Genomic DNA, 25,240 nt, shown 5'->3' on the forward strand with positions numbered 1-25,240 from the left:
GTTGTTTTGAGAACTATTTTTTCCACATTCCAGAAAAGGGTGAAAAATTATCCCTAACCAATAATAAAGCAATCCTCTATAAAGTAAAGTACCTACATAATTCATATATAGAGTCTGAGATATGCTGAATAAACCCTGTACAAAACTTGCTAACCAATTTCTTCTGACTCCATGAAGATCACTTTTCTTCTAACTCCATGAAGACTACTTTCTTCTTTCTTTAGACGGAGTATAATTAATTTAGATTACTGAAATCTATAGTTTCAGTATAGGACTGAAAATAACCCCAAGCAAAACAAGAGGACATAGTAGTTTCTCATCAAACTACCACTTAGAAGTTGTGTTGACTTTTTAATTTCATTCTCATAGATGACTTTAGGACACTATCATGCCACATAGTGACAACAGAACACTAACAAAAACAATATAAAATTTGTCTCAGGAGTAACTATTTTTAGTTTCCTTCTTTAAAGTAATAAACATACAAAGATTAAGTTACAAAGCAAAAATGGCAGGCATACAAAACAAAGCACCAACTAATTAGCATTTGTTTTAAACTATCCTTCTTAAAAATATGCTTTTACCTACCTAATTTCTTTCAATATTTCAACCTTAGCTGCCAGATTTTTCATTCTGGTACCTACACAAGTCTTCAGAGTACTTTCTAAATGTTTAGTCAAATCCATGGTAGTTGCTTTCTCTTGCTGAAGCAAAGAACAAATACATCTTAGTTAGACCGAAATAGGAAACTGTATTTCTACTGTTATTTAAATGATTTTTAGGTGTAATTAAAATTTTAAAGGCTAAAAACTGTTAGGCGACAGGACAACAAACACTGATTTCCCTGCTAGCTAGGATCTGAAAAAGATAAACTATTCCAGTCTTCTGCCTTCACACAGATGAGACACTCTTATATTGCATCCTAATAAGAAACCAAATAAAAACAAAATTTCACATATTATATGTCTTAATACTTAGATTTTAAAAAGAAAAATAAAGGATCCCCTTAAAAACCAAATGATAATCAATGACAATTTGTTTTCTGATGAAGTCTGATGTCATTCTGCATTATAAAAGAATCAAAAACATCATTTCCTTGACCCAAGCTAGGTTAAACTCCTTGATTCTGAGTGGTACCTTAACAATATGTCTAATATAATTATTCAAAATAATGTATAGTGCAGTAATATGGATAAAGACTTAGCAATTTTATTCCAATTATACTACAAACCAGGTATTACATAGTTAAACACAGAACTTTTACTCAGTATTTAAACAACATGCTCTCTGGTGTTCACATTCTCTCCAATGCTTCAGTTAAATAAAAAGAGAGCCAATACTGAATGCTGATTAATAGTAAGTTACATTTGGGAATGCTCATGCCCTTCTGCTCCCATTTGCTGAGGAGGATGACCATGAAGAAGCAGTTATGTTTGTTCTTAAATCTGTTTATATCTACTGTAATTGCTATGATAATTACTCCAAAAATTACATAAATCTAAGAAACAGAAGTGGGAAAATAAAAAGTTGTTGAATCTTTGAAAATGTGTTTAATGCTTTACAAAGACTCCATAAAAGCAAATTTTTAGTACAAATTGCTAATGAAATACATGTGGATGAGAACTATAAAATTCTGAAGAATCATTTAAATCTAAAAGAAATGTCAACTCAGTTTATTTCTCAACTGTCTTAAACTTATTGTTAATCCACCTGTAAAAAAAAAAAACCGGAGCTCAGATGACAAATCATTAGTATGGTTTTTAAGACAAACAACAAACAAAACAAATAGAAAAGATGCCAAACTTAAACCCAACCACATTAATAATTACACTAAATGAAAATTAGCTAAACACTCCAATTAAAAGATGTGAGATTATCAATCTGGATGAAAACAGCTTAGACTCAACCATATGCTGCTTATTAGAAACACTTATTAGATATAAAGAGACAGATAAAAATTGAAGGATGGAAACTATATACAAGGCAAACATTGCTATATTAATATCAGGCAATGTGGACTTCAGTACAGGGAGCATTCCCAGCAATAAACTGGGATATTTCATAAAGACAAATGAATTAATTCATCAAGAAGACACAACAATTCTAAATGTGAATGCACCTAATAACAAAGCTTCAAAACCACAAAGTAAAACCTGACCGAACAAAAGGAAGAAATATACAAAACCACAATAATATCTGGATATTTTAACGCTCCTCTCTCTGTAACTGAAGAAACAAGTAAACAGAAAATCAGTCATGATACAAAAATCTTAAACAATACTATCAACCAATTAGACCTAACTAACATTTATAAAACACTCCACCACACAACTGTAGAATACACATAATTTTTAAAAGCATAAAGAACATTTCCAAGGACAAACAATATGCTGGATAATAAAACAAATATCAATAAATTTAAAAGGACTGAAACCATACTGAGTATGCTCTCTGATGCTAAGAAAATAAAATATCAGTAACAAAAATATATTGGGGGGAAATCTCCAAATATGTGGAAATTAGGCAACACACTTCTAAATAGCTCATGATTAAAAAAAATAATAATAATGGGAAGTTTTTAAATGTTTGATTAAATAATAAAAAAAAATCAAAATTTGTGGACTACAAGTAAAGTGATGCTTAAACGGAAATCTTTAAACATTATAAAAGAACAAAAGATTAAAAACAATGATATGAATAAAAAATAAAACAATGATACAAATTTCCATCTAAAGAAGCTAGAAGAACAACCTGAAGGAAGGAAATAATAACAATAAGTAAAGAAAACAATAAAGTAGAATAGAGACAAACAATAAAGAAAAAAAAATCAACAGAAGCAAAAATTAGTTCTTGAAAAATGTTAAGGACTTCCAGTTTCCAGTTCAGCATGTAAGAAGAAAAGTCACCAGTCCATCCTAACAAGTAAAAAGTTGAGCAAACTGAAAAATCAACAATTCTTCTTAGATTTGTCACAGAGGTAAGGTCACAAGGCACAACTGGAAAGACAAGACAGGCTAATAAAGGAAACTCAAAACTTTCTGGAGCAGCAATCCCCACCGCCCAGGGAAGAAGTCTGGAGTAGGGAAGCCGCAACTGTAACTGACGTATTGCTAGAGGCTCAGTATGAACAACTGAAAGTTAAAAACACCAGGGGGACCCCATCATCAGGATGCCCCCACATTTTTGTGAGTTTTACCTCCTGGATCTCCAGCAGGTTCTCACAGTAAATCCCCTCAAGCTTCCAGCAGGAGGAGGGGAAAAGGAACCATTTTGAAATATGTTAGAACATTCTGTACTTAACAAGATCTGCCCTTAGGGGAAACCATTTAAACAGAGCCTACCTGCTAGGATTTTATCCAAGCCTAATTAACCTGGGGGAAGGGAAATACCCAAATCCAGCCCACTCTAGCCATCCTGTCCTTTCTAAAGAGAGTGGGGGAGAAATCTAGATGCAAGTGTGAAATTCACAGTCCAGAGGCACAGGCTCACTAAAAGACCTTCTTAGTCTTTTTAGACTATAAAACGCTTCTCCTTCCCCCACACCTAATCATCACATTTACTAAATTCCTATTTATAGCAGTTCCTTTCACCAAATACATCATGCCTGGCTATCAAAAAAAAAAAAAATTTGTAAGACATGTTAAAAGACAAAAACACAGTTGGAAGAGACAAAGCAAACATCAGCATCAAATTCAGATCTGGCAGGAATACTGGGATTATCATACCAGAAATTTCAAACATGGTACGATAAATATGCTAAGGGCTCTAACAGATAAAGTAGACAGCATGCAAGAACATACAGGCAATGTAAGCAGAGAGATGGAAATTCTAAGAAAGAAACAAACAAAAAATGCCAGAAATCAAAAACACTGTAGACAGAAATGAAAAATGCTTTTGATGGGCTTATCAGTAGACTAGACATGGCTGAGGAAAGAATATAATCCAAAATACGTGAATCCATATACCCACAAAAAGACCTGTAGAAGAATATTCACAGTGGCTTTATTTATAATGGCCAAAAACTGAAAGCAACCTAAATGCCCATGAATAGGAAAATGAGTAAATAAACTGGGGTATATTGATAGAATGGAACACTACTTTGCAATAAAAATGAACAAACTACTGATAAACACAACCTCAATAAATCTCACAGACATTATTCTTTAAGTGAATGAAGCCAAACATAATAGAATACTTATCAGAGGATTATTACATTTATATGAAGTACAGGACCAGGAAAATGAAACTGTGGTTATATATAAATCAGAAGAATGGTTGCCCTGAGTGGGAGGAAGAGAGGATAGGCCAGAAAGAGATACCAAGGAACTTTCCAGGGTTGAAAGAAAGGCTTTATATCTCCAACAGGTAAAGCAGTTGGCCTATAATCCATTTACTCTCTTCATGGAAGGGAACCAGGACACCCATAGAGAAAATAAAAGGCAGGTGACTAGTCTGATCTCCTTGTCAACTAAACCTCTAAAAAGAAAACAGACTGTTTTCTAAGAGGAAGAGACCTTATCTCTGAAATGCACTTAGCAAGATGTTCCTGGCTAAAGGATAGTTATAATGGATAAAACCCACAATTTATGGATTTATGAGTCAGAGTTCCCTGAAGAATGTCACATATGAATCTAGGGGCTGGAGATTGAGTTCAATCACCAATGGTCAATGACTTAACCAGGCCTATGTAATAAAACCTTGATTTAAAAAAAAACTCAGAAAAAAATTTAAAAATTCAGAATGATGAGCTTTGGGGGAGCTTCCAGACTGGTGAACAAATCCATGTGCTGGGAGAGTGGCAGGCCCAGAGACCCCCTCCACCCCTTACCCCATCTCCACCCCCTTCATTACTTCCCCTATGCATCTCTTCCTTCTACTTGGCTGTTCCTGAGTTTTATCCTTTATAATAAAACTGTAACCATAAGCATAGCATTTCCCTGAGTCCTGTGAGTTGTTTTAGAGAATTACTGAATTGAGGGCAGGGGGTGGGGGTGGGGTCATAGGAACCCTCAAATTTATACTCAGCCAGACAGAAGTGTGGGTAGCCTGGGATGTGATTTGTGGCTGGTACCTGAACTGGGCTAAATCTTGAGGGACTGAGTCCTTACCTTGTGGAGTCCGAGATAACTCCTGGTATTTAGTATCAAAAATGCATTGTAGGACATCCAGCTGGTGTTAGAGAATTGGAAAATAGTGTTGGGATAACATATTTAGTATCAGAAAAAGCTACACATTTGAAAACCACACAGTATTCTTGGGGGGAAAAAAACTGCCCCGAATTTGAGCAAACCTTGAGACCTAACTACCATAAAAGGAAACACATGGAGATACAGGAGCCTGTTAAGCAACACAAGGATGCAGATTAAGCAATTTAAGAGATCTATCAACCAAAATGCAATGTATGGGCCTAACAGGAATTCTGATTAGAAGAAACCAACCGTAAAAGGACATTCATGGAACAATATGGGAAACCTGAACACTGACTGGATATTAAATGATATTAAGGAATTATTGTTAATTTTTAAGTATAATAGTATTATGGTTATGTCTTTTTTGAAGTTCTTTTCTATTAGAGATACATACAAACGCACATACATTAAAATATTATGAATGGGATTTGTTTTAAAATTACTCAGGAGGTATAGATTTTTAAAAAGACTGCTGTGTATTTAATAATTGTAAAAACTGGGTGATGGATACATAAGTATTAATTATTCAATTCTCTCTTTTTGAAATGTTTGAGGGGGCTTCCCTGGTGGCACAGTGGTTGAGAATCTGCCTGCCAGTGCAGGGGACATGGGTTCGATCCCTGGTCCGGGAAGATCCCACATGCCACAGAGCAACTAAGCCCGTGCACCACAACTACTCAGCCTGCGCTCTAGAGCCCGCGAGCCACAACTACTGAAGCCTGCGTGCCTAGAGCCTGTGCTCCTCAACAAGCGAAGCCACCTCAATGAGAAGCCTGCGCACCACAATGAAGAGTAGCCCCCGCTCATCGCAACTAGGGAAAGCCCGCACACAGCAACAAAGACCCAACGCAGCCAAAAATAAATAATAGATTAAATAAATAAATAAAATGTTCGAAAATTTCCATAGTTAAAAATTTTAAAGAACATAAGAGGAAATGTAACTGAGAAATTATTAATCTCTCAAACATCCAATGAAATCCAAAGATGATTAGTTTGTAGCATAAGAAAAAAAATCTGTAAACAAATATAAAGAAAGGAGAGAATAAAGAGTGGGGAGATGAAGGGAAGGAAAGGAGACAGAAAATTAAACAAACAAATAAGAGCAAATGAATATAAGGATTTCCCAGTTCGTCATGCTTTACCTTATGCCACTGAACATACCATACCTGCAGCTCCTGGACAGTCTGTTCTACTTTCAATTCTAATGCCTTATACCTTTCAAGAAGAACCTCCTTCTCTGTTTTAAGCTTTTCATTTTCTTCAATCAGTTTCTGGTCCTGCTTAATTTTTGCCAGGCTGACATTCGACCCTAAATTAAAGCCACCAACAGCCAAATTTTCCCTATTAAAAACAAATTCACTCATTGTAAAAAACAAATTGTGTAAGTGTTACAGAGATCAAACCCTAAAATTCTCTTGGGTTTTTTTTAGCATGATATATCTTAAAGTTAATTTTGGAAACTAATCTAAAACCTTTACCTAGTTCAACATTAAAAAATATTTTTAATGCAAACTAGATTTTATAACTGAAGAAACACTTCAAAAACAATGCCTCCAAATCTCAAAGAATACATATTCCAACTTCTTCATAGCAATATCAACTCCAGGAAATACAGTAAAAAGCATTTCTGTATCAGTTTCTTCCAATCCCTCCTCCCCATCACCCCAACTCCATCTGACAGTTTAGTTCCTAGAGCACTGATAAGGTTCCAAAAAACAGCTATATTACCCAAGACATGGCATCATAGCCTAATCATGACACAGAAGTGTAAGAATGGTTTGGTAAACATCAAACCTGACTTTTTGCTTCAAGTTTATAATTCAAAATTATCTAAAAAGTGAACACCTTTTGTAATAATCAAATTCTATCACAGTAAATTTTCACAGGAAGAACAAAGAGCCTCTCTTTTGTTAAAAAGGGAAGGCAATTCCCTAAAACTCATTAAAATACTCTTAAAGCCAAAGGAAAAACTTCAAGTTTATCTGAAATTCTGGCTCTTGGCTGAATCATTTAGATTTAGGGGTAGATTTTTATTTTTAATAAATGTATCAGAAAGAGTTGGAATGAAGAGTTGGTATGTGAACTTCAAACAATTCAGGAATGATTTTTCTTTCAAAATGGCTTTTAATTAAAATAGTCTTGCTAAAGAGGAGAGGAATACCTGCTTGAGAAAAAACAGAAATAATCAGTATCATCCCTCAGAATCACTGACATAGTTGAGGACTCCAAAAACGTAAGCCTTGACTTCTACTATGACAAGGGCTTACACCATAAATCAGAAATTAGTTAAGACTAAAAATCCCAACGTAGTCTTACTTTGGAAGTGCCACATGATTTCCTGCATCATTTTCACTCTTCAAGTCAACAGACAGCCTCCCACTTAAGCGGTTCTTTGGCCTGATGAAGGGTGACTGGTTTGATCTATGCCCCCACAAAGGAATGGGGCTTTTGAGGTTCCTGAGGACAAGCTGACCAGGATCCGATTTTTTTTCCTCACAGATGTCAGTGCTGGAAGTAAGTTTGCATTTTTCTGCAAATCCTTTCTTAGCCACCTCTTCCCCTATATCCACACTGCCATACTCAGCCTGAGCAATAACTGTTCCATCTTGATAGGCTGCTTTAATTCTCATTTTTATTTGCTTTTCAAAAATCAAGCTCCCCAAAAAGATTCTGCCCTAAGAAAGATAAAAAAAAGAAGACATAAACCAGCTACACCAACATGTTTTTCTCCACTTATTTTGTTTCTACCTAGTTTTTCCAACGATCGTATTTCCTCACTCTGAAATCTCTATAAAAGTGGTCTTACCTTGTTGTTGGCTAAGTGCAAATATACTTCAGCATGTGTATGACTATATTCCAATTACACACTTGCTAAAATCCTTTCCAGAAGCAGAGCTGAGACCAGTATAGGCAGCCATATTTATACATTTTTAAATGTGTACCAATTAAATACCCTAGAATAATTTTTTTCAACCAAGCAGATTCTGTTGACATTTTGGCCCTAACTACATATAATGGTGCCCTGAGGAGCTACACCACATAAAAATGAATTTTGGTATCTAGAAAAAGTGCTCAAATTCAACAAAACTTTAAAAATCATTTTAAAGGCCTAATCAGGTACTCTCATTTCAAAGTAAGACAAGAGCAGAAGCAGAAAACAGAAACTCAAAGCATAAAACATCAACAATTTTTTTAAAAAATCAACAAACTGCAATTATGGACTATGAGATGTTAGAAATTCCTAAATTAAAACTCTCTTAAATAGAATTTTGTCTGAGGGAGCAATACCTGTATAACTGGCATATGAGAAGACATGTGAGTAATTAGGTACTTGATAACATTTAATTATAGATTATTGATCCACAGCACTGAGCAAAGACATACCTAAAACATATTTAGAATTGAAGATATCTTGAGATTTAATTTTAATAAGAACTTGCTTACATCTCCAGAAATCTGAACTCCTAAAATTACTTTGATATGGTCCAATTTGATCATTATTCCTCTCTTCCCAAATTTCTCTAAGTTCCTTACCTAACTTTCATCCTATAGAGGAAATGAATCATTTCTCAGAATATATAAAGTATAAATTTGAGACAAAAATATCTTGTTTCATATCTTCCTTGGAATCCCTGATGTAATTAATCTTACGGGCCATAATCCTCTTAGGGAGAAGCTTTATTTTTAGCTATATTCCCACTAGGTAAATATGATAAACAATAAAGCTGATGCAAATAAAACCTAATAGGTAATCATACCAATAATAATCCAGGCAACACGAGCATAAAGAACAAATTAAAAACCAGAAAATACAAGCTAGTCACATTTAAAAAAAAAAAAAAAGAAAGAAAGAAAAAAATTTTTCAAGGTACAAGAAACTAAATAATATTGATAGGGAGTAACTATTTCCTTTTTAACTATATGGTAGTATAGAGGGCAGAAGGGAGATCTATGTAGGAGTTCTTAACTTTTTCCATGCCATGGGCTCCTTCATCGATCTGGTGACCCCTTTGGAATCCTTCTTGGAAAATGTTTTTAAATGTATAACATAAACATAAGGAGAACTACAAAGAAAATTATTTCATCATGATATATTTTAAGCCCAGGTTAAGAACTCCTGAGCCTAAAAGGACGCATCTGAAAGGGTACAGGAGATTCAAACTACATAGGCTCAAGGATCACCAACCATCACTACCAAAAAGAAAAAAGAAAAAAGAATTTTTTTAATCCGCAAACCAAAATGACAAAGTATTTTAAGTTACCAAAAACACAGGTTTAATAAATTTTTCAAATCATAAAAATTTTAAATACACACATATTGAGATACTTGAATTCACCAAGAACACCAATATAGAAAGCAAAGATGGTCCAGAATGCATCACCAAAAAATGAGATCAAGCAGGCAAAGCTAACAAACTCAAAATATAATTCACTGAAATATATCTAAGATTTCGATCAATCAGAATATAGTTTTTAGTTAACCTCTTTCATAAAAAAAACCCTTAACTTCAACACTTAATGTTGAAAGTCTATCTAAAATTCAAGTATAACTTCCACCCCTAACCAATCTTAATGGAAGTGACAGTGTCTGAAAATTATTGCTGCAATATGTGAAATTCTTAATACTTAACACTTCAAGAAACTCTGTCCTTGGGCAACATATGAATTTAAGTGGAAATAAATCTACTTTTTACGAAAGTTCCAATTACCTAAAGCTGAATGTTCTAAAGGTATACTATTTAGAAATTTTTACACAGAAATCTGATTTTTAGACTTTTCTCTGAAGTCAAATTCTTTTTAGTTATGGTCATTAATCACAATTAGTACAAAACTGTTCAACCAGATTCTCCCTGAATCATATATAATTACAGGCAGAACCCTGAATTTGGAATAAAATCTGAGTTCTCCTAAATTCTAACAAAACACTTTATTCAGAAATAGGAAAGCATCACTTGCTTTCTTAGTCTACCCAACCTTGTCTGGATATATTAGAAAACAGGTTAAAAGACCTCTAAACTGTTAAACCCATATTCCAATCTCTACCTCTCATTCCCTGATTCTACATGAAAATTTTCAAAGTAAGAAAGGCATTTAGGACATAATTTGATCTTCTTTGATCTTCAGCAATTTTTACCACCATTTTAAGTTTCAGTTTCAACTGTGCTTCAGCATAGGTGTGAAAGTGTTGGTTTAAAATGTGTTGAAAGTATTTCAGTGCCCAGGACACCCTCTTTTTTTTTTTTAACTGAATCCCTACTTATCCATTCATCCATTCAAATGCTAGATAAACTGGATGCTCATCTAACACCTAACAGGCAGAAGCAGAGAGATTAGGCATAAAAAATGAATAAAATACTTGTCTCTACCAAGACGGTCTCGTCTCTACCAAGCTCACCATCTTGTGGGGGGAGGAAAAAAATTACACCTCTACATGCCTATACATTGAACTAAAACAGCTGCAGGAGAATGAATGGTGGGTATCAGCAAAGACTTCTTATAAGAAATTACATTTGAACCTTCAGCTGAGAATTAATGGCTAAACATGGACTTTCTAAGCAGAGGCACTCAAGAATAACCATTTCTTTCCAGAAAACATTCAGTTTGCTAATTAGTTCAACTCCAATGAATAGTCTTTTTATTGAATGTAAGCATGCAAATACAAATAATACCATCTATTAAGAATCTATGAAGCATATAAAACATTCTCAATACTGAAGTTTATTTCCTCAGTTCCAAAACTAAATTTTGAAAATGACATTTTCTTTGATTCATGTTTGTTTCAATCTACATAAATTTTACATCATCTTACTACGAGAATAGCAATGGACTTGAGTTCTAGCCCTAGCTCAGCCCTAATTAGCTTTATGAGTTTAAATAAGTCATTTAATTGTTGTAGACCCAATTTCTTTATTTGCAAAACAATAAGATGAGAGCAGATGAATTCTAAGGTCTGTAAATTTAAGATTCCAAGGCTCTAGGCATGCAAGAAATTCAAAACAAGCCTCTACCTTGGTCAAAACATTTATATTAAAAAAAAAGTAATAAATTTTAGATTTTAAACCAAAAATTTAGGGTGTAATTTTACAATAATATCTATGCTTTACTCTACTTATGAGAGTCTAAGTTTTAAGTACAGAAACATTTCTTATAAGTAACTATAGTGCAGACAAAACTACACCCAATGACCTAAAAGATTCTAAAAACAACAAAAAGAGGCAAAGAGAAGGTTTTCAAATTTTACTGTTCCTTCTAGTACTGATTAAATTATTTTCAAATAAGTCATTTGAGCTGCTAAATATACAATACAAATCTGATTACTCTGCAATGTGATATTCCCTCAATGGCAGTATCAGCTAACAAAAGAACATCACTATTGCACAGATTTAAAAGGAGGTAGGATTCTTGTTAAGACTACCCCTGAAATTATTAGAGGTCTTCCAGAATTAGGTTGCTAACCCAAAATTTAATGGAAATGAATACAAACAGTAGTCTAGATTAGCAGAACATCACTGCCAATTACTATATCGAACAGTATGAGCCTCTGCCAAAATGATACAATCTGATTAATTTACAACTCCACTAATTTCAAATTTGTGATATTTATCGCCAGGGCTAGATTAAAGAGCACTTTTATTTAATAAATACTTTCACAAAAGCAAAAAACAGAATAATTAGATTCATCATTCTCTCCATCATAAAAGAGACTATTCTTGGAAGCTTTCACATCAGAAGAAACTATTTACATTTATTATATGTGTGCGCATACACACACACACACACATATATATCATATCAGTCTTATCTGATCAAGAATGTTTACCCAGCAAAGACGAGCACAAATATATTATTATACAATTGTCTGTGAATTATTCTATAATTTCATATTTTCCATTAATTTATACAAGCTTTTACATCAAAGAAAATTAATGGATTTTTAGCACACTTATATTGCGTTTCCAGCACATAGTTTTACTTCTATTAGCAAAAATATTTACAATCTTTGACTTGCCTGATCAAACTGGGTAACTTCTTGGCCAGAAGGAATCTGTAGTCCCCAAAGTCTATACTTTCTGGCAACACTAGAAAATTGCAGATCCAAAGGAATCTCAGCTATATCAGATCGACTTAGAACTTCAGTATTTCCATAGTCAATATATCTCACCAGACACTGGAAAAAAAAAGACAGAAATGCTAATACAGAACTTAGATTAAATATCTCCAAAGAAACTACCCATTTGCTGCTTTCTGTTAACTACCTGTAAATCATGATAGCATTTTACCTGAAACTGACAAAATGCATTCAGAAATGAGAGCTCCAGCAATATCCTCAAAATACAGAAAATCTATAGTCGATGAGATCCCGAGGATTTCTATATTTGGTACTATTTCCAACAGTACCATTTCTCATTTTGATTTTTTTTAAACAACAGTATTTAAATAAACATAAATCTATGAAACGTATGACTCTCTCCTATCTCAAATGTTAAAATCAATCAACCTTCTTAAATTCAAGTTGGAAACAATAAAATCTGAAAATAAAGGCAAAGTTATGAAACTTTCTTTGATAAACTTAAGCCTACTCCAACTGTTAGATCTTGGAAATGAATCAAATTCACCCTTACCTCCAGCTCTATATCTGTATAGAAGGTAAAAAAGAAAAATAGTTTATTACAAGGTCAAAAGCTATCTTGCCCTTTAATTTAAAAAAGTTAAAGCTAAACCAAAAGCAAACACAAAATATCATCTCCAGTTGTCAAACTGCGGAGAAAAGGTCTATTTCACTAAGATAAACCACTACCCATGACAGTAATAAATCACGAGATTTTTTTTAAAGATATATGGAACATTACTCAAGGTGTTTCACCTTACCTTCTCATTACACCAAGAACAATATTTACAAAACATATATATTATAAAATATTTTAAGTTCAGGAAAGTAGACAGAAAAAAACAGTGAAAGAAACCCTACAGAGATGCTTTTACAGAGCCTGCAATGTGCAATTGCCACCAAATAGCTATTCAGAATCCTATCTCCACAAATTCCCTTAAAAATCTCCCACAATTTCACAACGTAAAAAACAAAATAGCTAAATGCAAAGAAAATTCATCACATTTAACCAAGGCGTGAGAAAGTGGCAAGCCAATCTTCATTATTAACAATATGCACATCAACTAAGTAAAAGATAACCATAACTTCAGGATCAATCAAATGTTCTTTTCCTACTCAATCTTAATAGAATGAAATTTTAAGTTACTCAGCAAGAATCAAACATAATTATTAAGAACTGAGGTACAAAGAACCAATTGGTCACCAAAAATAATCACAAATTATGTAATCTATTCTTGGATAATCTGGGGTGATTATACAACAACTTAAAATCAGAAGAATATTCCTGAATCTGACTTGTATTTTTTTAAGCAATTGATTTCTTTTGTGTTCTCTAAGGGGAAAAATTTATATTTTAATCAGTTTATAAGTTCATTCAACCATATTTTATTACTACTATGAATAAGCAATGAAGGACTAAATCAGCATCAAATTTTGGAACCAAAATAAATATTCCTCAGAGCAAAAAAATTGAACACTTGTTCCTGCCTTTTCATCACTGATGATTTTCAGTACTTTGCATCTGTACCAACATTTATCTTCAGAAAATAATCCTCCATAAATCTACAAAGAGAAAAAGAAAGTAAAATTATTTGGCATTTTAATGAATTTAATGCTAAGTAGATCAGAATAATAATTAGCAGAATTAAGGACTTACTATACATAAATAAGCATAATAACTTATTTTATTCTCATAACAACCCTATGAGGCAGGTACTTTGTTTTCACCATTATATGCCCAAAGTCATAAACTAGTTAGCAGCAGAACCAGGATTCAAATTCAGGCAACTGACTTCAGAGTCCATTATGTTTTCCTGCCTCTCCAAAAAAAGGAGAGAGAAGACGAAAGACATAAAAACAGAAAACTCAAAAAAAGGCCCAAGCATCAAAGACTTAAAGTCATGCTGTTTTGATGTCTGAAGACATAATTGGTACAATTAATTGTTCTTAAAACACAAACATGCCAAGTACATGCTACTTAAGTCTAATTCTCAACCATGGTAGGATCCCTATGTCCAATCAGACAAGAAAGATTCTTACACTTTTTACTTTGTACAGAAAGACTTCAGTGTTATTGTAAATATAGGCAAATAAATTACATCAGATAATATCCTTAATACTGAACCTTCATATATTTTAAATTTATATTTTAATTTAATTATGTTTAATAGAGAACAAAGAGAAAAATTTACATACTTTAAGTCAGTGTCTCAACCTCAGCACTACTGACATTAGAGACAGGATAATTCCTTGGTGGGGGGATGGAGGCTGTCTTCTGTCATATGCGTTGTAGGATGTTTAGCAGCTTCCCACCCTGGCCTCTACCTACAAGATGCCAATAGCACTCCCTCCAGTTGTGACAACCAAAAATGTCTCCACGCATTGCCAAATGTCTCCTGGGGGTGGGAGTGGAAGATACAAAGTAACCCCAGGTTGATAACCACTTTAAATCATACATTCTCAATGGGAGAAATATTATCCCCATGGGAGTAAAAACTGGTTCTTGGAGCATGGAGGAGAATCTTAGATATTACAGTGGTTTGTAGTCCTCCAAAGTTCAACCCTACCTGACAACATAAATAGATATCCAGTGTATCTGTGGTGTTAAAATGTCTTGCAGAGAGGAGACCCATTAGGGAAAAAAATGCCTTAGAAGGGCATAATGAAAAAAAGGTTGAGGAGCATGGCTTTAGGTGATGGAGTATAAAATTAATTTTAAGTATATCACTCTGAACTAGGACAAATTCACAGATTTTAAAGCAAAAGGAATACAGAGGGTGAAATGTAAAAATCCTCAACTCCCCAAAGCAACAAAGTACAAATCAACTTAGACACACAAATGGATAGCTAAGAAAGCAAATGCTACAAAGGACAGGTGTGTTCAATTAGCACTTAACTCTGGTTCCCTCAGCTAACACTCACCAACTGAAGGGCAAGGGAGAGCACAAATGGCATGGTACCCTCTCCCAGCCATCTTACTTCATGTTTCAGCAAGCAAACAGGTTTAGTAGCAGAAATACCTGATCAACCGTCCTATCCAATTTCAAACCTTGCAAAAGATCACATTACCGTTACGATTTTGTAATATATACCAATATAATTAACAATTCAATACAAGGCAAGTGACAGAAATGGTGTATCATTGTAACCCAGTCTAGGTAGGGGTGGGGATACCTCTAGAAATAGAGTTCGAACCCAACCAAACTGAGCAATCTAAAGTTCTTGACTCTGTTAGTGTGAATAATCACAACCACCATCATAAATACAAATCTATCCCAAATAGGTTTGTCTTGAGAGCACAGTCAGAACTATATAGTCATTCCCATTGTGCCTAGTCCCCATCTTCTCTCACGACTCCACAATTCACACCCCATGTCCTGACTACATGGTAAGAGGAAGAGGACTACTCAATCACTAAAGAAAATTTACACAGTATAATCCATTCACAGATAATCAGAGGTGGCTAAGTAATCATTTATAATGAGAGGTCTATTACTGAAAATAGGTTGAATTTTTTGTGAAGCAAGTAATTTATTCTGCATTCAACAGAGGAAAAATGGGTATGTCTTAACTCATAATACTATTAAACACAGTCACAGACTACAAGGATGTTTAAAAAAAACCTAAAATCTTTACAAATTGCATTATCTTATCCATTCTGATGCTCAGCTCCAAGCTACAATCCTTTCTTCCTTCTAAATTTCTTCTTTTTATACTTTTCTATATATGTCATTGGGGTTTTAAATTATTTTTAAATAAAACTAAATAAAGGCACATTATTAAAAGAAAATCAAAGTATACCCAAAGAGGTAAAGAGTAAGACTTCCTTCCCAATACTCTTCCACATGCACCTCCTGAAAATAATTTTACATTTACACTAATTTCACATGTACACTATATGTTTATGCTTTTTTATTTACATAAATGAGTTCATTTTAAATATACTATTTTTCACCTAATTCCATATCAAAATACAGAACTCTATCTCCCTCATTTAAATAACCAGGGCTTGGGGCTGGGTGAGGCAAGCAAGGCACCCAGGGCACAAAATTTTTAAAGGGGAATTCACTCTGAGGTATCAACCCTGAACTTGCAAAAGTGCCTCCTTAAATTCAGTGCTTACCTTACCCTAGCTATCAGCCCCCAAAATGATTACTTAGTATTCCAAAATAAGGATCTACTACAGTTCAATAATTATTCCAATACAGGGTAACAGTTAAGAAGGTGGGCTCTGTGAGTTTAAATATTTGATCCACCTTTAACTAGCCGGTGATTTTCATAAAGTTATCCTAGCTGTGTCTCAATTTCCAAAAAAATAAAGTATAAAATAATAACATCTGCCTCACAGGGTTGCTGTGAGGATTAAATGAGTTAGTACAAATGAGTGAGGATTAAATGAGTTAGTAGCCAAGTATTTAGAACACTGTCTCTGTCTCACAAAGGGTAAGATTCAAATGCTAGCTATCATTATTATCATTACTACTACTACTGTAATATTGATATATTAAAGGATACTTAATCTCCACTTTTGCCTATTACAAATAATGCTACATTGAATATATCTGTACAAACATCTCTGAGTACTTTCTGTACTTAAATGTCCAAAGGGTAAATTCTTGGCAGAGAAACTGATGCAGCCAAGACTACAGGCATTTACTATCTTGAAAAAGATGGTTAACACGCACATATAGTCATCTGATTTAAAGCAAAGATTCCAAGACAATTCAACAAAGAAAGGATTGTTATTTCAATAAATGGTGCTGATATAACTGGATATCGATATGGAAGAAAATTAATGTAACCTCTACTTCACATCATAACCAAAAATTTATTGGAGGTAAACCACAGCCCTAAATGCAAGAGGCAAAAACTTCTAGGGAAAAAACAAAATTGGAGAATATAGTCATGACCTTGGGGTAAGTGAAGAGATCTTATATAGGAAACAGAAAGCACAAACCAAAAAAGAAAAAATTAACAGATTTCAAATGTTATCAAGAATGTGAATAGGGAAGCCATACACTAGGAGAAGACAGTGGCAACACACATATAAGACAATGGACTCATATCCAGAATATATAAAGAACATGTGCAGTTGTCCCTTGGTATCCACAGGGGATTGGTCCCAGGACCCCCCTCAGACGCTAAAGTCCCTTATAAAAAATGGAACAGTATTTGCATATAACTTACACACATCCTCCCATAAAATTTAAATCATCTCTACATTACTTGTAATACTGAATACAATGTAATTGCTACATAAATAGTTGTAAATACAATGTAAATGCCATGTAAATAGTTGTCAGTACATAGCAAATTCAAATTTTGCTTTTTGGAACTTCCTGAAAATTTTTTGGAATGTTTTTGATCCACAATTGGATGAATCCATGGATGTGGAACCCATGGATATGGAGGGCCAACTGTATAGAACTTCCTACAAATCAATCTAGACAAACAACCTTGAAAACTGGGAAAAGATCTAAATAGGTACTTCACAAAACAGGATATCCAAATGGCTAATAAAACCTGAAAAGCATGCTTAAGCTTAGTACTCATCAGGAAAATGAAATTAAAATCACAAAATAACAATACACACCCACCAAAATGGCTAAAATTAGAAAAACTGACAATGAGAAGTGTTGGTGAGGACACAGAGGAACTGGAACTCTCATAGTTTGCTGGTAAGGATGCAAACTGGTTCAATACTTTTCCAAACTGATTGGCCAGTACCTACTATAGTGAAACATGCCTACCCTATGACTTGGCAATTTTACTCCTAGGTATATACAAAAAAGAAATAAGTTAAAATATCCATTAGAAGGCTTGTATAAGGATTTCACAGCAGTTTCATTCACAGTAGCCAAAAACTACAAACACTCCAAACGCCTATCAAAGGAGAACAGATAAATTTTGGTATACTTATACAGTGAAATACTGCATAGCTTGAAAAAGCACAAACACACAATAATATAGATGCACACAATAATATGGATAAATCTCAGAAATTACGTTGAACAAAAGAAGCCAGACATATACAAAAGAGTACATATTGTATAATTTACGAACAGGCAAATGAACCTATGGTGATAGAAGTCAGAATAATGATTACCTCTGTTAAGAGACTACTGACCAAGAATTGACTGAGAAGGGGCCTGAGGGAATTTTCTAGGGTGATAGAATTGTATCTTGATCTGGGTGATGACCACACAGATGCATAGATATGAAAAATTCATCAAGAGATTAAGAGATACACACTTCACTGTAAGTTATATGTCAATTAAAAAATATATGTACATATATATATTGTCCAACTGTTCTCCATAAGTATGTCTCTTACAAATTTTTATGAATCAGTGTCAAGGGCAAGGATTCTATTTTGTTCACCACTGTATACTCAATGCTTAACACAGTGCCCAGTACCTAGCAGATAGTTCATAAGTATTTTTGAAAAAGTAAACTTATTACGACTGTAGTTTATACAAATTCTAAAAACTTGCCTCTTCCTTTCAAATATATTAAAAATTCCAAAAACTATAAAATCTGAGACACAGGAAAGCTAATAAGAAAGACAGAATAATTATACCCAAGAATATGGCTCACCTTCTTTGGATCAAGATTCCCAAAAACTGAACTGGCATGGGGACAGACTTCAGACAGTGAACAACCAATCTTCATAATATCGTTATTTCTACTGATACTCTAGAAGAATAGATATAGTATAAGATTCAGTAAAATATTATTTGACAGTGTTATGCAAATGAGGGTTCTACTATGCATAATACTTAAAAGGTTTTGGAGTATTAGAAATTAAATCAATTCTTATGTCATTATTTTTTCATAATTCAAACAAGTTCTTTGTAAGAAATGGAACTAGGCTATAGAAAATTTTTACTTCCCGATGAGTTCAAATTACTTGGAATTCAAACTAAGATACCAAATATTATTAATATCATATTAAGAGGTAACTTTAAACAATTGTCTCTGGGTTTTACTTTAGCTCTAATTGCTCAAAATAGATACCATATTTTGGTCAAATGACATGGGTCTTCTCACATATTTGTTGTTGTGTAAAGGAAACGTAAAAACAATTTCAAAATGTACAGGTTCTCTGTATATAAATACTGTAATCTAGTTAGTAAATTTATTTCTCACAGGGGCATGGGTTAACAATTTTGAAACTACTTTAGGTATATACTAGGACTGAACAAGTTAAGTAAATATGTTCTAGATAATGAAAGCAGGGAGAGAGAAATTACAAATAAGGAAGGCTAGAATGAACCTGCAGTGTTAGATTACAATTGGGAAGTATCAGTATGAACTTGTGTGTGTGTGTGTGTGTATATACACACACACACACACACACATACACAAACACACATATATGTGTGTGCATGTGTGTGTATACATATATGTTTGTGTGTTAATATATGCATATATTAAAGAGACACAGAGATACAGATGTGTATATGTGTTAGTTATATATATATTTGTATTTATATAGTATATTTATAAATATATATATAGGTCCTATCTCTGTCCGCTGAGAGAGCCTAGAAGCAATGACACTCAAGTAGCAATAAGCACACCTAGTGCCCAGATCTTGATTTTTAAACACCATTCTCCAATAAAAGGAACAAGAGTTCTTTGGAGAGTGGTTGAATCCAGGGCTAGGACAGGGAAATAAAAGATGATCCTGGAACATCTGGTGATGCCAGAAAGTCAAGAAATATTCAAAAAAAGAATGGGTGCATTTTAAAGGATACAGTAGCCAATGTGAACAATCTCCTATTGGTCAAAGCAGGAACAACTTAAACAACAAAATAAATGATAGTATGGGATTATAATCCATGGAATAAATACCCATGGATTTATATTAATATAAATAATGGAATAAATAAATACATAAATGCTGGAGAGGAAACAGCTCTTCCTTAAAGAGGAATTCCAATTAATAAATGTAGAAGGAATGAGGAAAATAGAAAACCATCATTAGGCAAAGGCCATAGCAATAAATAAAAAATTCGTGGGTAAAAAGTTTAAGAGAAACAAGATTAGATAGTCTCAATGCATCTCACTCTAAAACACTTATTACTTACAAAAGGAAAAACAGTAACTTTACAACTGAGAAACCCAGCAGTTACCACCTTAACCAAGTGGATCAAGGTTAACATCATCAATAGTGAAATATAACAACATCATACATCCCCAATATGACGTACTTTCAGTACACATCACTTCTGTAGTACTACTGCCAATCTATTTATGAGAAATCATAAACAAATACAAACTGACCAGAATTCATTAAAAATGTCAAAATCATGAAAAATATGTATAAATAAAGGAACTATCAAAAGTTGGAAGAGACTAAGGATACATGACAACTAAATATAATGTGGGATCCTGAATTAGATCCTGTTATAGAAACAAAAAAAAAGGCGGGGGGGGGGGCGGGGGACTGGTGGAATTTGAATAAGAGCTGTAGTTAAGATTTAACAGCATTGTACTAATGTTAATTTCCTGACTTTGACCATTGTACTTTGGTTATGTAAAATGTTAGCAACAAGGAAAGCTAGGTGAAGGGTATAAAGAAATTAATTTTACAACTTTCCTGTAAGTCTAAAGTTATTTCAAAGTAAACTGTTAAATATATATATATATGTTCTTTAAAAATATACCAATAACATGAAGTCAGAAAGAGAAAAACAAATATTGTATATTAACGCATATATGTGGAATCTAGAAAAATGGTACAGATGAACCGGTTTGCAAGGCAGAAATAAAGACACAGATGTAGAGAACAAACGTATGGACACCAAGGGGGGAAAGCGGGGGGCGGAGGGAGGGTGGGAGGGGGGGATGAACTGGTAGATTGGAATTGACATATATACACTAATATGTATAAAATAGATAACTAATAAGAACCTACTGTATTAAAAAAATAAATAAAATTCAAAAACACAGAAACAAAATAAAAAAATCTATATCAATACCATATTCAATAAGGCTAGAAAGAACATGATTATCTCTGTAACTGAAAATAAACTCTGAAAGAGCAGTTCAAACGACATCATGATGAATATAAGTACTGATAAACAGCAAAAATGGGAAGTGAATTTAAACTGACCCCAAGACACACTTGAAGCAGCCTTTGTAAATAAACTCCTGGAATGAGCTCTCTAAAGTTCAAAATACACCGAAGTATTTTACATAATTAGATTTTGTAGGTATACAGACTAGCATAAACAGAAGCTCTTTTTCTCAAAGGTCAAATACTTAAGATTCCTTCAACTGCCACTCATCAAACTAGGCCTACCAAAAATTCTGAAGTGTTTCACGTAAATGGCTTAAATGGCAGAAATCCATAGTGGTAGAAACACAGAGACTATGTGTGAGCAAACCTTCATCTTGACCTGCCTCCACGTGTTTCTAAATCTCTATTTACTCTTCATCTACACCCTATCCCAACCTAATCAAATGTTAAAATTTGCATCTTTTTTTTCCTGCCATATTCTTTCTGTAGGATTACTATTTTATTGTTGCCCTTCCTGTTACACAGGATGTACACAACTGGTGTTAAAAAGTACAATACATTCTACAGCTGAGCACCACTTTCTGTAACTGAACAGGCAAAGAAATTATACTGAACATCAGCATCTGGCAGTATTTTTCAGAAAAAAAAAAAGTGTCTAAAGTGGGTTTAAATTGATTAACACTATTAAATCACTTCTAATATTTGATATTATATGATTCAATACAGCCATACAATTACATAAAATGTGTTAACATCAAAGAATACAACCAAAATTAAGATAGCAAACAAAGCCTATATAACTTTTTTTTAACAGAAAATACTCTTGAAACCTGCATGTAACTGCCCATTCTTTTAAAGAAAACCTACTTAAAGCAAAATTATCAACCTCCAGAAAAATCACACACAGTAAGCCTATCCCCATAAAGTCTACAAAATGCACACTTGAAAAATACAAAATTAAAACTGTAAGCAACAGGTGAGCTGCATATTTATAAGAATGTGAAAAGAAGTCCTCCCAGTTTTAGCACTGTTGTATAAAGAACTGTCTTTTGATGTGAAATTCATGAATTGTCCTCCTGTTGGGACCACACTTTACAAAAATACCACATTTTTGAAACGAGATTACAGAGCAAGATAGAGCATCTTAGCAATGGCATCTTACTAAAGTATTTTTCTTTGATTTTTACTACTTTATCAAAATATATCAAAATTTCATCAAACATCAAAAGATGTCCCTTAGATATGTAGGATTCATTTTTAAAATTCTTGCCTAGAAACAATATACAAAGGAGAAGCATATTCACTCCCAATCACACTCCTGAAAGATTCTCAAGGTTGAGAAGGGTCTTCTTTTTCTCACTGGTTGTTTTTGGCCTTAAGCATGTGTTAAGATGTGAGATTTCAGGTTAGTCGACTGAGCAAACTTATTACAACCATCGAAGGGGCACATACAGGGCGTGTCTCCGGTATGGATTCACACATGTGTGCACAATTTGCTTCTCGAAAAAAATCATTCGATTCATATGGACGCCTTAGCAGTTTTCACTTCATCCTTTCATCCAATTAAGACATTTTTCCTCACTTTTTCAAATATGTTTAAATTTCTACAGGGGCCTCAACTTCACGGTTGAAATCAGAGGTTGGTAAATTATGGGCTCTCCTACCTGTTTTGGTAAATAAAATTTTAATAGATCACAGCTATACGTATTTATTTATGTATTGTCTATGGCTGCCTTTGCACTACAATGGCAGCTTTTGTAGAGCTGAACAGTTGCAAAAGAGACCCACAAACCTTAAAATATTTACTATCTAATATTTCACAGAAAAAGTTTGCTGACTCCTGGTTTAAATCATAGTTCCAAATTCAAGCAACAGCTTCACATAAAGGTCAATAAAAATCAAAGTCTAGAGCTGCAATGACCAATACAATAGCCAATTCTTACTTGAAATATGGCTAGTCTGATTTAAGTTGTGCTGTAAATCCAAAATATACACTGGATATGAAAAAAAGGAAAATAAACTATCTTGGTAACATTTATATTGATTATATTTTGAAATGATATTTTGGATATGCTGAGTTACATAAAACATATTTATTAAAATCAATTTTGCCCATTTCTTTTTACTTTTTTATGTGTCTGCTAAATTTTAAATTACTTATATGGCTCACATTATATTTCTACCAGACAGTGCTGGTCTGAAAATCTTATTTAAGATAATAAATGTTTTTCCTATATAATGAGCTTAAAAATATCATTTATCATCCAACCTGGGACACTGTTGAGAGGAACACAGGTGCTATTAATGCAGAGCCAATGGGCATTGAACCAGAACATTGTGGGCAACCTTTAGAAAATATGTTCATAAGCAGAGATACAAATTTGCCAAAATTTTTCTATGACTATCAGCCTTCTAAAATGTTTTCTATATAGATTTAAGAACACTGAGTTAATCGTATGTCTTCTATAACCTTTCTTCTCATAAATCCTATTTCCCACATTGCCAATTCACTCTACTCGTACAAAAAGGAGTTCTCAGGCCGTAGAAGTACAGAGAAATGTTATTCCCTTCCCTCCCATATCATGTAGTTCACAAAATTAAAAATTAGTGAGTAATTGTGTACCTCTGAGGGATTCACCTTTTAAATTCTGGAACATAAGCACTTTGGTGCTTTGCTTTGTATTTAAAACTGAGTAAACTTATCTGTCTTGAAGCATGCCAGTGTAAAATTATAAATGTTCCATTAGTACTTCCAATTATATGATGAGAAAAACATTGTACCTCAAATTCAAAATTAAGCCAATAGAAAAAAATGACTGAAATTTTAAAACTTAGTATCACTTAAGAAACAATCTTATCAGAGACCTCTAGATGGGGCTGTAACTTCAGAAATACAACAGTTTTTCAGCACCTTCAGTAATTGATGCAGCCTAGATGTGTTAAATTGAATGTAATTCTAAAACCACAACTACAATTTTGCTGTTTTCTTTTTTAACTCAGTGTATTATGAGCCTACTACTCATAATTCTGGTATTAAGTTCCAGCTGTAACCATTTGTCTTCTAATGATGCCTTGTGTTAAATAATGTTCAATAAAAATTAAGCATTGAGAATAACAATGATATATATACATTAGAGGGTTTTTATTTTTGTTTTTGTTGGGGAGGTCCTGGATTAGTGGAGGAAAGGGTGGGAGAGGAAATCAACCAGGCTACTATTTACCTGGGCCCAAAACGTTACTGCATCTTCTACATGACTTCCAACCACATCTTCAACTAAAACCAAATCACAATGCAAAGAAAATTAGAAATTAATCAAGATCATCTAGCTCTTACAATCAAAAATAATTTTTAGTGTCAGTACCTTTACTGTAATGTACTTCTTCATCCATTTGGACAATTCCTGAAAAACTAAAACAATTTAATACTTTGAATTAGGTTCTATTAATCTGTCCATTAACACTGAATAAAGACTAAACCATATAATGTCCAAATTCCTCCAAGTATGTTTTGTCCTAAGTTATCAAAATTTAAATTCTATGTTAAAAACAACCCCAAAGATATTTTCTTCAATAATTGTTTTGAGTATATTGTATTTTGCAATTTTATCATACGCAATTTCTATCTTTGAAATTATCTCCTTAGCCAAACCTTTACAAATTTACCTTGAAGGGTATAATTCATGCACACTTTGATCAGTTACATAAATACTTCAGAACAATGTGCATACTCTTTTAAAATAATTGATGCCCTCCCCAAACATGAGTAGGACTTCCATAATCTAAGCAAAAAGAAACACTACAAACATATGTAAAACAAATGCTTCCGACTGGTATTTAATTTTTAAATAAACATATCCATTTTACTTAAAAGGCATAGTTGTTTCTGCTTTTGAAGATACCCTGCATTTAAAAACT

At 33.4% G+C, this 25,240-nt stretch overlaps 1 protein-coding gene across 2 annotated transcripts in view; it reads right to left on the minus strand.

Moving 5' to 3' along the window:
- Nucleotides 1-24,730, minus strand: part of STK31 (serine/threonine kinase 31) — an 87,054-nt gene extending 62,324 nt beyond the window's left edge. The window contains exons 1-8 of one of the 2 annotated variants that reach the window (XM_036863955.1): nucleotides 24,688-24,730; nucleotides 24,547-24,599; nucleotides 18,895-18,993; nucleotides 13,786-13,860; nucleotides 12,199-12,357; nucleotides 7,506-7,864; nucleotides 6,356-6,530; nucleotides 589-704 (exon numbers count right to left, since the gene is read on the minus strand). In XM_036863955.1, the coding sequence (XP_036719850.1) occupies nucleotides 589-704; nucleotides 6,356-6,530; nucleotides 7,506-7,864; nucleotides 12,199-12,357; nucleotides 13,786-13,860; nucleotides 18,895-18,993; nucleotides 24,547-24,599; nucleotides 24,688-24,715 (1,064 nt within the window). In that variant the 5' untranslated portion in view covers nucleotides 24,716-24,730. The remainder of the gene's footprint in view (nucleotides 1-588; nucleotides 705-6,355; nucleotides 6,531-7,505; nucleotides 7,865-12,198; nucleotides 12,358-13,785; nucleotides 13,861-18,894; nucleotides 18,994-24,546; nucleotides 24,600-24,687) is intronic. The other variant, XM_036863956.1, reaches the window with a different exon arrangement.
- Between the last annotated feature and the right edge of the window lie 510 nt (nucleotides 24,731-25,240).

The sequence above is a fragment of the Balaenoptera musculus genome, chromosome 9, assembly GCF_009873245.2.
Source record: "Balaenoptera musculus isolate JJ_BM4_2016_0621 chromosome 9, mBalMus1.pri.v3, whole genome shotgun sequence".
NCBI lineage: Eukaryota > Metazoa > Chordata > Mammalia > Artiodactyla > Balaenopteridae > Balaenoptera > Balaenoptera musculus.